Source organism: Apis laboriosa, unplaced genomic scaffold (genome assembly GCF_014066325.1).
Source record: "Apis laboriosa isolate Shangri-la unplaced genomic scaffold, ASM1406632v1 scaffold50_cov145, whole genome shotgun sequence".
NCBI lineage: Eukaryota > Metazoa > Arthropoda > Insecta > Hymenoptera > Apidae > Apis > Apis laboriosa.
Window position 1 is genome coordinate 815885 of NW_025223540.1, and position 14467 is coordinate 830351.

General features: G+C 39.9%; 2 protein-coding genes across 13 annotated transcripts in view; both read left to right on the top strand.

Moving 5' to 3' along the window:
- LOC122717449 (phosphatidylcholine:ceramide cholinephosphotransferase 2-like) overlaps positions 1-3104 on the top strand; it is a 26310-nt gene extending 23206 nt beyond the window's left edge. For 9 of the 12 annotated variants that reach the window (XM_043941518.1, XM_043941515.1, XM_043941516.1 and 6 more), the window contains exon 6: positions 1-3104. This exon is cut by the window's left edge and continues 756 nt beyond it. The gene's annotated coding sequence lies outside the window, so the exon portion shown is untranslated. The other 3 variants (XR_006347212.1, XR_006347210.1, XR_006347211.1) reach the window with 3 other exon arrangements.
- A 1431-nt stretch (positions 3105-4535) lies between these two features.
- Positions 4536-9929, top strand: LOC122717438. The gene has a single exon (XM_043941492.1). It carries the CDS (start codon positions 4536-4538, stop codon positions 9927-9929), a length of 5394 nt encoding a protein of 1797 aa, XP_043797427.1.
- Positions 9930-14467: the final 4538 nt, after the last annotated feature.

Here is a 14467-nt window from a genome sequence, read left to right on the forward strand (position 1 = left end):
AAAAAAAAAAAGAAAGGAATTATGCTACCGTACCGTAATTCGGTTAAGTGTAGTAATGTAAAAACTGTCTTGTTGAACGTAGCATTAACAAGCAAGAGGCGAATTTTTTTGTAATCTTTTTCATTTGAACAACGATACGTATTGGAAAATTAAAAAATGAAAAAAAGAAAAAGAAAAAAAAAAGAAAAAGGGTGTTGCTTCGATAAAAATAAGGTAAAAAATAAAAAAAATAGTGAATTTTTGATTGCCGCGAGACTTTCCTCTGATTAATCTGTTCGAAATACGTTCTAATCTTTCAACTTCCAAATAACCAAAACGATGTTCTTTATATTTACTACACGGCGGTATGCCTTATTCCGATGAAAGTCAATCGAATCGCAATTTTCGAATTGTTAAATCGGTCAATTATTGTTCGTTTTCTACTTTATAATTTTTCATGTCAATTTTCCCTCGAAATTGGAGCCTTTTTTTTAAATGAATATTTTTTATCGCAGAAGCAGTTAGTGAAAGATTGGCATAGTTTTAAAATTCAACCAATGATCGTGCAATTTCGTGGGACCAAATACAAAGAGTAGTCGGAAAATGTACTACTTTTCGAGTAGCGATCGTGAGTAATTTTTTTCGTGATGACAATAGAATACTCGTATAGCCATATTATATTAAAAAGCTCTCAAATGTTCAGGTTTTTGCTCTATTTTTTAGATCATGATTTTAAGCGTCTTTATTGGCGCTTTGGCATCGCAATGTGTTCTCTTCGATTGATGAAATTTATCTGCGATCACACGATTGAGAAACCAAGTGTATTACGGTGTGCATGTCAATGAAATTCGTAATTCCTCGGAATAAGGTCGTCTTTACAATCACATACCAGATGTTGTCACGTACGCGTGAATGATATTAAATCATTTAAAAAAAAAACTCGTGTTGATGCTAATAAAACCTCAGAAGAAATCTTATAAAATAAAATCTTTCAAAGAATGTTCTCTAATAGTTCATTTTTTGCACGATTTTATTTTGTTCTTCTGCCATCTTGTAAATTCGCATTAGTAATTCCTTATATGATTCTTGCTCCGATTTAGTCGTCAGAGCAATTTTTAATTTCATTATAATATTTCTTCAAGGTAAATAGCACAAAATCATAGAATCTCTACAATGAAAGAGTGTAAAGGAAAAATGTTTTATATATAAATTCTCAATTATTCAAAAAAGATTGAGAAATAATTGAAAGATAAAAGAAAAAAAAAATTGGAAATTATTTTTTGTTGCGATAGAAAGCGTTAAGCTTACAAAGTCTGTGAATAGTTTAAGTAACATTGCCGGCGATTTGTTGTCTTATGCACATACGATTTATTGTTAATACTCCTCGTGTATAATCCTCGTTATTCGTTATACGAGATGTCTACATTCAAATAATGCATGTTCGTTTTGGAGTGGATGCAAATATAACGATACGGTCGATGATCCTATTTTAAATATCTTTTTTTTTTCGACATGCGCGCGGTCGAACGAATTTGACGACGCAAGAAGAAAAAAAAGAGACATTCGCGACCAAGCGAAGAAAGAATGGTCGCAGCGGGATAAATTGAATGAAATTTGTTGGCTCTTATTACTACGTGTAATTAAGTCTCTTTCCGTCTGTGATGATAATGAAAAAAAAAAAAAAAAAAAAAAAAAAAACAGATTCGTCGTCGTAAATTCTTGATCGTGGAACGAAATTATAGTGAAACGATTTATATGACGTATCCATTATAATTATTAATATTTGTTCTTAACTCTCTATGGTCTGCTTCCTTTATTTAAATTAAGCTTATAAAATATTCTGATCTACTTCCGGTCGTTAACAACATTGTAACAATTGATCCTCAGAGAAAGTCGATTTAATTGACAAATCTTGTGTTTTTTTAAAGATTAAATGAGAGATAATAACATTGACGACATAAATTAAACCATAGAGGGTTAAAAGGCTCGTATAGGTGCGTGTATTGAATACACATATATATTTTAATAAGATTAAATGTGGTTCGTAGCGATATTTTGAAGTGATGCAATATTCAATGGTTTTTTTATTTAGCAAAAACAACAACAACAGCAAAGAAAAAGAGATATACATATTTATTTTTTGAACGCATGTAAAAATATATACGAGCCACTGAATCGATTCGTAACATGGAGACCACGTAGCGTGTAATTATTGTGAGAAATCACAAATATTGATTATCGCACGTGCGACTGTGTCTATATGCACATATATGTTTGCAAAATATTTTGTCGTTGTTCTTTTTTGGGCGGACACGTTTAAAAACTGATGTATAGATGATATAAAGAAAGAAGCTTGCATAGATCAATACTATGGATTTAGAGAATTACTATTGAAATCGTTTAGAGAAAGCGATGTCAGTCCAAGTTAGAACAGTAAAGTAACAGCGTCACGATCTGCCAGAATGATATTATTAAACGCGATCGAATCAGCCAAAAAAAAAATATGAGCCATCAAGTGTACGCATGCCGCGCGTTATAACGTGCTCCATGATGCACGTGTTTGTAGATGCGTTTATATGTAGACAAACTCGCGTGAGAAAATAGTTTATCTTACACGCACACATGACAAATGTAAAAACAAAGCAAACAAATAGGCCTCGTTAATGTTTATGAAGAGAAAGATAGAATAATACATGGGATAATTCAAAATTTAAATTGTTGTTTCGAACAATATGCTAAATAAAAAGAGAGAAAAAGAAGAAATATATAAAAAGAGAAAGAAGCAGCCGTGGCATATGTATGTACGCGTGCGCATGCGCGAGCGAGCGACATACTGTGTATGTGTGTTTATATATGTATATACATATATATATATATATATTTTTACTGTGTAGATATTTTTTGGTAACTTGTTATAATAATCTTATTAGTTAAGCATATATATATATATATATTATAAATATATGTTGTAAATATAAAAATAATAGCTGAAGAGAAAGCTTCTGCCTGTCATTATGATCCGAATATTTTCAATAGGATAAATGAATCAAAATGACATTTTGTTAACCGTTTTAATGGAAACGTTAAACGAATTTTTTAACAATTAAATAGGCTTCTTCAATGACTGGCGATTTATTCGTGTTTCTTTTTCTTTCTCTGTGCCTATACAAGATATCGATACGATCGTATTCTATCTGCAATTATTCAACGACTGTGTCTGATACGCATACAACCTTGGTTTCCGTTATCCATGATCCGTAGATCATATGTACATAATAAAAAAAATATATATATATATATTATTATTATTATTATGATAATTATTATTATATACTCTTATTATCTTTATTATTATTATTATTATTATTATTATTATTATTATTATTATTATTAAGTCTTCAAAATTGTTTAATAAGAAAAGAAACGAGTCTACGTATCAAGTAAAACGAAAGCAAGTTGTATTCAATTTTACTTTATATTGTATTCTATATTTATAATATTTATTACGTTTTTTCATATGTTGATGTAATAAAGTTTAGGTATATACTTTGCAACTGTTATTTTTTTGCATTTTTTTACTATATTTCATTTTGATCGAAAATACATTTATCACGTGTTTTTTTTTAAATAAATAATTTTTCTTTGTGCGTGTATAAATTAAAGGCATCATTATATTTTATTGCTTGATAAAAAAAAAAAATTTATTACTACTATCAGAATTATTATAACAGATTTATCTACTTTTCTCATTCTATTTATAAACAAAATTTTATTACAAAAAATACTTATCTGACAAGTTGAATTATTTTCAATTTTCATAATAAATGGAATATTTAATCTATATATTCATTTATTTATTTTTCTGCATCAAATTTAACACATTTAATCCGGATATCTTAATTTCATAATTTTTCGTGATTTTTGTTAATATAATATCTTTATACATCAAATATATACTTACATACATATTTACCAGGTATGTATATAATATGTTATATACATAAATTTTATATTTACGAGTGACATATAAATCATATTGTTGAAACTTACGTCGAAAAGGTATTCTTGATACGAGATTGTCGAATAGTTAAAGAGGATTACAATAAAAAAATAATAAATTATCCCTTGATTTTTTATCTTTTAACCCCTATATACTTCGAAAATTCAATTTCACGTTATTGTATCGATATCAGCTTTGATTCTCGTCCCATTTCATCATTGACAATCTTCGTGATAGTAATCTACGATATTTTTCAGACATGTATAAGGAAAATTTGCAAGTAAAAGTTTACAAAAAACCTTCCACGTTCGTCGATACACCTTGATTCGTTAAAGATGAGTATTCTTCGAAATTCATATTGAAATCGATTTTTTTATTTAAATTGGTACAGGCAAGTACCATTCTTTTTCGATTTTTAATCATGAATTGGTTAACTAAAACGTAGAGAGCTTGTTCATAGGGAAGTACTATATATATATATATAGTAAATATTTTTTACGAAAAATAAGATAAAGATTGTTTTTCCAAGTAATAACGTAAATCCAAAAAAATCAACATGACGGATGCAGAGAGGAAAACGGGCATCGCAGGTGTTCCAGGTACATCTGGCGAGGGTGATGCCCAACCTAGGAAGAAAAAACGATACGAATTGGGGAAACGATGGCATCGATTCCGCGTTTTAACACCGAATTCGGCTATTCTTCGCGGCTCGTACGCGATGACCGATAAACACTTCAAGTACAGAAGCCGTGGCCGACAAGCCGCCCCTGCATCGATCGTAGCAATCGTCTACGGTCGTCTCTTTGAGCCGAAGGAATGGATGAAAGAATACGTCGATCAAATATTAGAATACGGCGACAAAGTGTTCCGCACAAGCGTGACGAGGAATCAAGTGAAAGAGAACGAGTACATGAAGAGCAGCCTGGTCCATCCAGAATTCTACATCGCCAATTACAAAATTTTAGTTTGCGTCGAGGAAACGGGAATCTACGGGAATCTGTTCAGCGAAACGGTAGGTTGCCCGGACTTTGCCGACGGGTTGGAAAAATTCTTCAAGAACAACGATGCCGGTGTGATCACAGCCCAAGGAACCTCTATGGCTATGTGGCGACACCCCGAAATCGGTTTCCTCTTCTTCGACCCTGCACCCTGCGACGAAGAGGGCATTCGCCATCCGGAGGGCGTTGCCTGCGTGATGAGATTCAAATGTTTGAACGACATCCGCGACCACTTTCTCAAGAACATGGACCCGAAGTACGATTCCAGATATTGTATCGACAAGGTGACGGTGTTGAGGGTGAACGAGGTGGGCCGCGGATACTTTGATCGTTTACCGAGCCCAACGCGGCTGCACGTGGACAGAAACGTGCTGAGATCCATCAACCCCGTCGACATCGACGAGAACAAGATGGACTGTACGAAACCTGTGCCGAAGGGGGACAAAATAAAAACCATCATGCAGGCCAGGATTCACAAGGAACCGTTGGCGATCACCATCTCGAATTTCAGCATCGACAAACGTTTCGCCACCGATCCACTGGTCGATCAGAACAAATTCGACACCGGTTACACATACGAGGATATGCACGTGAACGTGCCGTCCACGTTCAGGGAGCTTCCCGGCAACATGGCGATCCTTCACGGGTTGACCCACGAGCACAGCGAGATGTACAAGGGGAAAGGGGCCCAAAATGTTGCCAATTGCGTGATGGCTATCGCGATGAAAAAGGTCCACCCTGTGAAAACTTGGTTGAGGCCGAAATTGGACGAAATATTGGCGTTGGGGGATGCCGTGTACGCCGAGGTGAAGTCCGCCAAGCCGATGATGAAGAACATGACCGCCCCCGATTTGAACGACACGAAAATCGATGTGGAGGGTAGGAAGATAGTCATAGACGTGGATCTAATCACGGTAACTGGCACCCTCTCGTCCAAAATTCCAACGGTGTTGAATCTGAAGCAAGCGTTGGAGGAATTCTTCCTGGTTAACACCGAGGGGGTGATCGAGTCTTCCTCCATGTCTGTCGCGATATGGAGCCAGGACGATTACTTCTACATGTTCGATCCCCGCCAGTGCGATTCCATAGGAACCAGGATACGAGAGGAGAAGGCGGCAAGAGGCGCAAAGGCGGAAGATTCTGAGAGAAAGAAGGGTAATTGTTGCGTGATAAGATTCCCCACCACTGACGCGTTGGCCGCGTTATTCGTGAAGAACGTGGAACAACAGAAGAAGAACGATCGTTTCACCATCAGGCACATCACGATCCCGGACGATATTCCCGGGACGAGGGCGTGGCACGATTTTCAGCCGGGAACCGCGGGTGAAACGTGGGTTCTTCAAGGGACCATATCGAACGAGGACGAGGAATTCGAGGACGAGAGCCGAGGTATTCAGGGATTGGCCATGCCGGTGATAGCGCTCATCAGTGCAAAAGAAACACCCCCTCAAAAGTGGATCAACGACACTGTCGACACGATAGTCCGAGAGGGAGACGTTTACTACAATTGGTGTAATCCGATTGTGGAGGTGGGCGAGGACGTGGAGAGATATTTTTTCGTATCGAACTTGAAGAAGAACCTTTACTTTAAAAACAGGAAGGTGAAGATCGACGTGGAGGAGGGCACCGTCATCGGGGATCTGACTTCCCCTCCTAATAGCGACGTGCCGAATTTGAACGACGCTTTGAAACGTTTCTTCGAGGAGCATCAGTACGGTATCGTGGATGTGAAGAATTTGGCAGTGGCTGTGTGGAAAGTGGACGAGGAAGTGAAACAGAAGGACGAAATTTTCGTTCAAACAACGTATTATTGCTTCGATCCCAACCCTCGAAACAGGCAGGGGCTTTGGTCGATAGAAGAGGAGGAGGAAGCAGAAAACGTGGCCTGCGTCATCAGGACATTGGATCTGTCCGTCCTGGCGAAAATAATCGAAACGAATGCCGGCCAGGATCCGGAAACAGGCAACGAGTTCTCGATCCATAACATGAAAGTGGTCTCGATCGGTTCCGAGATGACCGAGGAGGAGATCGAGGCGGACAAGCAAATCCCCGTGAAACCCGACTTGAACAATTATCTCAACATGGGCGATACGGGCGCCATTTTATTGGGCAGCTTCAACCAGGCTAACGAGGTGATATTCAAGAGGCACAGCAGGGACAAGCAGCAATCCGGAAGCGCTTTGGCGACATTGGGTATGACCAAATTGTACAATCCCCACTTGTGGTACAGGGAGGTGGTCGACGATATACTTAAGATAGGCGACAAAATAACTATGGACAATTTGGAGAATCTTCCCGAGGAGGAGGAGGAATCGCCGAGGACGTATCTTCTTCCAAGTGAGATTAGCGAGGATTTCGCGGTCGGGGTGAATCGAATGTACGTTACCCTCGAGGAGGAGACGACGTCCGGGAAGACGGCCGACTTGGCATCGGCGTTGGAAACGTTTTTCGAGACGAATTCCATGGGTATATTCAGACAGAATCACGTGATAATGCCTTTCTGGAGAGAGGGCGAGGCGTTCTTCACGATGGATCCTAAGGGGAGGGATACGAGGGGAGAGCCGAGGGAGAAAGACGGAGCGGCCGCGGTGATGTGGTTCACCGACATCGCGTCATTGGCCGCTGCTATCCAAGCGGTCGCCACAGGCGAGGATTTCGTGATCGACGTTGTCACCATGGACAACGCGTACGAGACGCGTGTGGCCGAGGAGGAACGGCCAGCGAAACCTACTTCCGGGGACAATCTCTGGTATCACTTCCCCAAGATGACCGAAGGCGTGTGGAGCATAGACGGCACGATCGCCATGGACGATGTGAAATTCGAGAAAGCGAATCGAAACAATCAAACTGCCGCCATTGCTGTGATGGCCATAGTGTTCGCCAAGGTGTACGAGCCAAGGTATTGGACGCAAGCTGTCCTCGACGAGGTGATAGTGACAGGTGACAAATTGCACTCGAAGTGCGTGGACAGGCTCGGGCAGGGCGCCGTGCTTAGGATCAACGACATAATGACGGAATTTTTCCTCTCGAGTCGTCGGATCAACTTGAGTATCAAGGACTGCGTGGAGGCCGGAAGCCTGACAGCCAAACCGCCCAAGGTTCAAGATCTGAAGACGGGTATAATCAACTTCTTCTCGAGATACAATTCGGGGGCGTTGACCGTAGCCAAGAACAGGAACATAGCTATTTGGAAGTCCTTTAACGATTACTACGCCTTGATACCCGATTGGGTGACCACGTCCAACGATGTGAAGATAGTGAAACCGAAGGTGTTACGTTTCATCAACATCACGACTTTCATCGATTACCTTAAAAATTTCCTCGGCACGGAGGGGGATTACGAGATGATCGCCATCGACGTGGTCAATTGGAACAAGCTTCCTCCGTGGAAGTTCGACCCGAGTTCGGCCGTGCGCCCCTCCAACTTGCCTCCCTTGAACGCGTACAGGAGGGTCCGGGGCGAGGCGAGGGCAATTTTAAGGGGCAGCTACCACCAGGGTGACGAGATATTCCCGGAACAGTTGCGAAACAAGCAGGGAGCGGCGAATTGCGTGGTAGCCCTCGGCATGTCCGTGGTGAAGAACCCTGTCACTTGGACGAAGAAGACCATGGACGAGATACTGGCGATCGGTATCAATGTCCACAGGGAGACGCAAAAGGCGAAGCCAACCCTGGTCCATGTCAAGCCGAAAGACATCATCAGGGTGTTCTACGTGGGTGTTAATATCCTGACAGCCGATATAGAGTTGGCCACGGTGGCGGGTATAGTCGCGATGCCGCCGCCCGATCCCGAGGACAAGAAGAAGGTGAGGAAGCCGACGAAACGAACGGTGGACAGGAGGAGGACCAGGGCCAGGAGAGTTCTTAGGGTTCGAGCCCCGCCACCGCCACCTATTCTCCTCGAGCAGGGTGTCCCACAGTTCTTCGAGAAGAATCGGGCGGGGATTTTGGTCACCGATCGGGGAGCAGTTGCCATCTGGAAGGACATGGGCGTCTACTTCATGTACGATCCCCGCGCGCGAAGCGACCAAGGCTTGCCAGATTTCTACGGCACCTCTTGCGTCATGTGGTTCGCCTGCCTCGAGCCCCTCTACGAGGTTATGTTCGCGAACATAGACGAGCAGGACAAGTACGGCCGCTACGAGATCTGCAGAGTCATCATCAAGACCGCCATGATCGAGCCTCTGCCGTGTCCAGCCGGTTTCAGATCGTACTTCGATTGCACCACCCCCCTGATCCCGGTAATGTCCATGAAGAGGAACACCACGTTGGACGTGGAGACGGTCACCGATTACAATATCGTGGACGAGGAGCTTAGCATACTTCTTGGCACCCTGCACATGCACCATCGGATCTGGCGCGCGGAAACGAGAGGTTTCCAGAGCACGGCGATCGCGGCTGTTGGGATTGTGGTCGGCCTTCTCCACGTACCTTCCACCTGGACGCCCGAATTGATCGACGCTATCCTCAGATACGGGGATTTTCTACACTCGGACAGCGTAAGGGCGACTCGGCCCGGGAACAGGAATTTGTCACCAAGCGAATTGTTAACAGTCTTCATCGTTGGCGACTTCAGGGCCACTATACACGTTCACAATCATACCACGGCTGGTTTGCTTCACGCGTTCGACTTGTCGGAATCGTTAACCATGTTCTTCCGCTCGAACTGCGCCGGGATTCTTCACACAACGAATATGGCGGTCGCCGTGATGCAGCATTACGGGAAATTTTATCTGTTCGATCCTTGCGCGAGGAACGATCAAGGGAGGCCTAGTTTCGATGGCGCGGCATGCGTTATGAAGTGCGAGAACATCATGAAGATGGCCAAGATGTTCGTGACTAATTGCAATCTAAAGACACCGAACGTGTACACGTTGAACGCCGTGAACGTGTTGAGCTTGTACTTTTTCTCGGATGCGAAGACCGGTTGTCCGCCGAAATGCATACAATAAAAGTAAAGATTATCTGATTTTTTTGTCTTTTTTTTTCCCTTAGATATAAAAAAAAAAAAAATTTCACGTTATATATTATAAAGTTTTAACGTTACTTCGAATTACGTATATGAAACGAAATATGTTTGAAATATACATGTATGTATATTTCGTTGTATATATGTATAGATTAAATTTATATTGTGTTCGATTGATTTAATTGACAACGATGATGATGAGTTGGGTCGGATGAGTATATTAAAGAAAAGACAAAGACATTCTCACAAGACTAGTACTTTTTATTCTTTAAATTTTCATTCCATTTTCTTCGCTTTTCTCTCTCCTGAATTTCCCACGAATCGTTTCTATAATATAATAATCGGGGGAAAAAGTACTCTGATCGCAGCTCGAGATCTAGAAACTGTCGGCTTATGCGACTTCCAAGAGATGGGGGATTAATCTCTCTACAATCGTAGCAAAAAATTTACCCTGTCACGTGTTAAACCGTTCTTCGTCCAAAGATCGATCGAGTCGTTCAACGAACGAAAACGAGTCGAGTTAATTGCAATTACAAGAAACTTTGTAACCACGTAATAATTAATAATCATCAATTATTTCTATCCGAACGGCCGTATTGATTTCCGTGCAAAGAACGGGCAAGCAGAGGTGAAACAGTCAATGAATCCACGCGGTCGACAACATTCTCAAATTGCTAATTTTATTTATAGGTTTCTTTATGACACAAATCACTTTTAGCATCTACAATGAGTAGGAGTACAGGCTATACGAGAATGAATTTGATACAGATCACTTATTTAGTGTAAATACAATGTATCCTCTTCAATTACACGCTATATAAACTAGATACTTAGAAAACACTGTACAACGCAGCTGAGAAACTGTCGGTGATACTTTACAATATGTTACAAGCACTCCTTGAAGCGAGACGAGCCTAACCGCGGCGGGATCTCTCCTCTCTCCTTTCTCTTCTCTTCTCTCGTGAAAGCTCGAAGAAAAAGCACGGTTCGTGATCGGCCACGGCCAGGGCGTTCCCGAGTGACTCTACGTACTGACGTCTCACGCGGTCTATAGGCCGTGTTTACAAGCGGATCCCGGAAGCTATTCCACGCCTGCGATCGTTCTTTCGTCGACGAAAGAATATTTGCTTTCGTTCCAATCGCAAGAACGCGTACAAAGGCGTGTCTGTCTTCCCTCCCTCCCTCTCTCTCTCTTTCTCTCTCTCTCTCTTCCATTTTTCTTCCTTTCTTAAAAAGTATCACACAAAGGAGGAATAGCTTCCTCGTCCTTGACCACTCGTGGGGGCCACGACGGACCCTCGTGACGTCGTCTCGTTCCTCGCAAAGTGAATTAACGCCGAGTGTCACGGGCAGAACGAACGAACGAACTGACTCGGTGAAAGAAAAAAAAAGAAAAGAAAAGAAAAGAAAAATCATCGTCCCGACTCCCGTTAAGAAGAATCCGTTTTCGTATCAAGAATAAAACTTGAATCTTGGAATCGTATACAGTGTATCGTATATATACAGTGATTCTTTTCGAAGATTTAAGATATATCACCAGGGAAGAATCACGTTATACGGGAGAACGAATCGACGAATTCTCGATTGGAACGGTAGTCGGGACGACTTTCTTGCTCGTGGAATAATTTTCTTTCTCTAACGAACAAACTCGATGCAACAACCACGTGCGAAGGAAATGCGTTTAAATGCATTCGTTCATATGTCTATTCTGGTATAGAGTCGAGTATCGTTTCATCGTACGATATTCTCTGCCCCCGCAACTCGGATACACAAGTCATCGTATCGCATGCACACGCGCATGCGCTCACGCACGCAATACACACACACATACATACATACACTCACGGAATAATACATCGCACGGCTTAACGAGTCTTTGTGGCTAACGTCTGTCAGTACAATCGGTGGTACTCCTCCTTCTCTCGCTCGCTCTCATTATCTTTCTCTCTTTTTCTCGCGCTCGTTCCGTGAACCGCTGATCGTCCTTGCCCGCTCGTTTGACGCCTCGATCGGCTCTCGATCCGATACGATTCTCATTGTTGTTCTTTAGCTTTCGCTTTTACATTTCTCTCTCGCACGTGTGATTTTTTTTCTTTCCTTTTTTTTTTTTTTTTTTTTTTTATATTGAAGATCTTCGAGATAAAAATCAAGATTTTTGGAAAAATTAGAAATATTTTTAAAAATTTTTGGAGAGGATTGAGGAATTGAAGGGAAAATTGGAGATATTGAAATTGTGGATAAAAAAGAATATCGAAAGTGATAAAAATTTTTGAAAATTTTGAGGAAAATGAGGAAGTTTTCTATTTCTGAAAATTAGGATAGATTAAGTACCGATTGAATATTTGCTAATGAGAGTTTTAAATTCTTTGCGATCGAAATATGTGGCAAAGTACACATTCTATTGATAATAGAATATAATGCAATCGTACTTCATTTATCTGAACTCCATTTATTGGAACGAAATTTCAGTTAGTCCACGATTGATTGAACTTCTGTCAATTGAATTCATCATTTATATGAATGTGAATTTCTATTATTTGAATGAGAAATCGCATCTTATTTAAATAAAATAAATTTAAATAAAATTTACAATTTAATCGATCAAATTTTCGAATATAATAATTGATCCAATTCTACGTGCAATTATTTAATTCAAAAAGAAAAAAAGAAATTATAAAGAAATTATAATAAAGATATCTTGAAAAAATTAAAAATTGATTTCATCGCAATGCAATTTTATAACCAATCATCCATGCCACAAATCATTACGACCGCAAAGGGTTAAATAATAAGTATAATCGAAGGTATAAAAAGATTCCTCGTGATTCGTCCAAGTACAATTCTTGGCAAAAAGTATTCCATCATCCTTTAAAATATAATAACTATTTTAAAATCGAATCGAACTACTTGAATTGTCTCGACAAGTTTATTATTACGCGTGAAAATAAAATTTTTGAAAAAAATTCAATTAACCGGAAGAAAATAAAAACTTTGTTATTTTATGCTGAAAATTTCATCGAAATCGAAATCGAAAGACGTAAATTTATCTATAAAGGACTCTATAAAGGATGCTCGAACACTTTCTGTCAGCAGTCATTTTCTGTTAAACTTGGACTCAGCCCCTACTAGGACCTCACTTAGACCAACGTTTATTGGTTTATCGAGGAGGGGAAGACGGTTGGATCTCGAAGAACCTTTGGGATTCGTGACGTTAGAATGCGAGGATCGCGTGCAATGGTGTCTCGCGATCGAGAGGGAACGAGGCAATGAAGGGAGAGAAGAAACCGGTGGCCGAGGTAAAAAACGCGGCAAAAGAAGCAGAGAGGCGTGCAGGCCCGTGGTGAACGCACAAATAATCGTTCGTTACACTGACTGACAGAGCCTTTTCTTTTGCTGTTCGAAACGGATCGTAATTGTAAAAAAGTATCGTATTATCGTTAATATTGGCATGATGTCGTTATGGCACGTTTATCGGTCGACGCGTGTTACAAGCTTTTTAAATCTTACGCTCTTACGCTGTACAGGCATCATTGTGGTCGCTTCAGTCAGGGTTATCGAGAAGAATAATAAACGTGGAAATGGAGACACAGAAGAAAATAATGGAAAAATAATGGAAAAGGAAGAAAGAGAGAGAAAGAGAGAGAGAAAAATATAGTGGCAAAAAGAAAAGAAAGAAAAATATTTCTTTTAATGGTTTCATTTAGTTTTGCGCACACGTACACACACATACATACATACACAGTTTCATTCCCTCTTCTTTTTCTTATTTTTTTTTTTTTTTTNCGTGACTTCGACACAACGCATCTCTTTTGCTATTTTTTTTTTTTTTTCTTTTTCCTCGTCCACGTCTTCTTCCTGTTTTTCTTCTTCCTTTTCCTTTTTTTTTTCTCTCTTTTTTCTTCTTTTTCTTCTTCGTCACAGTTCCTCCATTGCACTTTCCCATTCGACGCAACAAATGCAACTTTTTAAAAAAAAAAAAAAACATATCTCTATCTTATGTACATAAAAGATGCTTCGCTAATGAAAACGCGGGAGAAAAGAAGAAAAAAGGAAAGAAAGAAAACGCAAAACGTTCGATAATGAAATTTCTCGTAAAATCGTTTCGTTTCTTCGTTCCCTTTTTTTTTTTTTTTCGCTTTCGTGTTCCTTCGCTTCTTGATTTCTTCTACTACCTAAATTCTTTCGATGGGAAGCGTAGGGAAAGAGAGAGATTGCACCGAGGATTCACGCTATGCATACATACGAATATGTACATGGAAACGATACAAACGAAAAAAAAAAAAAAAAGAGTAACGAAAACATTTTGAAAAGGCTTCTCGCGATAATAATTTCGCGGAATTCGAATTTAAAAAATAAACGATTCGTCGATCGCTAAAATTGAATAAACAGAAAAAGAAAATATAAAATTCATTTTGCGATTATTGGAAATTATCGCAATCAATGTATCGAAGGAAGAAGGAAACAATAAAAGAAATACTCGTACGAGAGTTATAAAATGAAAAAAAAAAAAAAAAAAAAAAA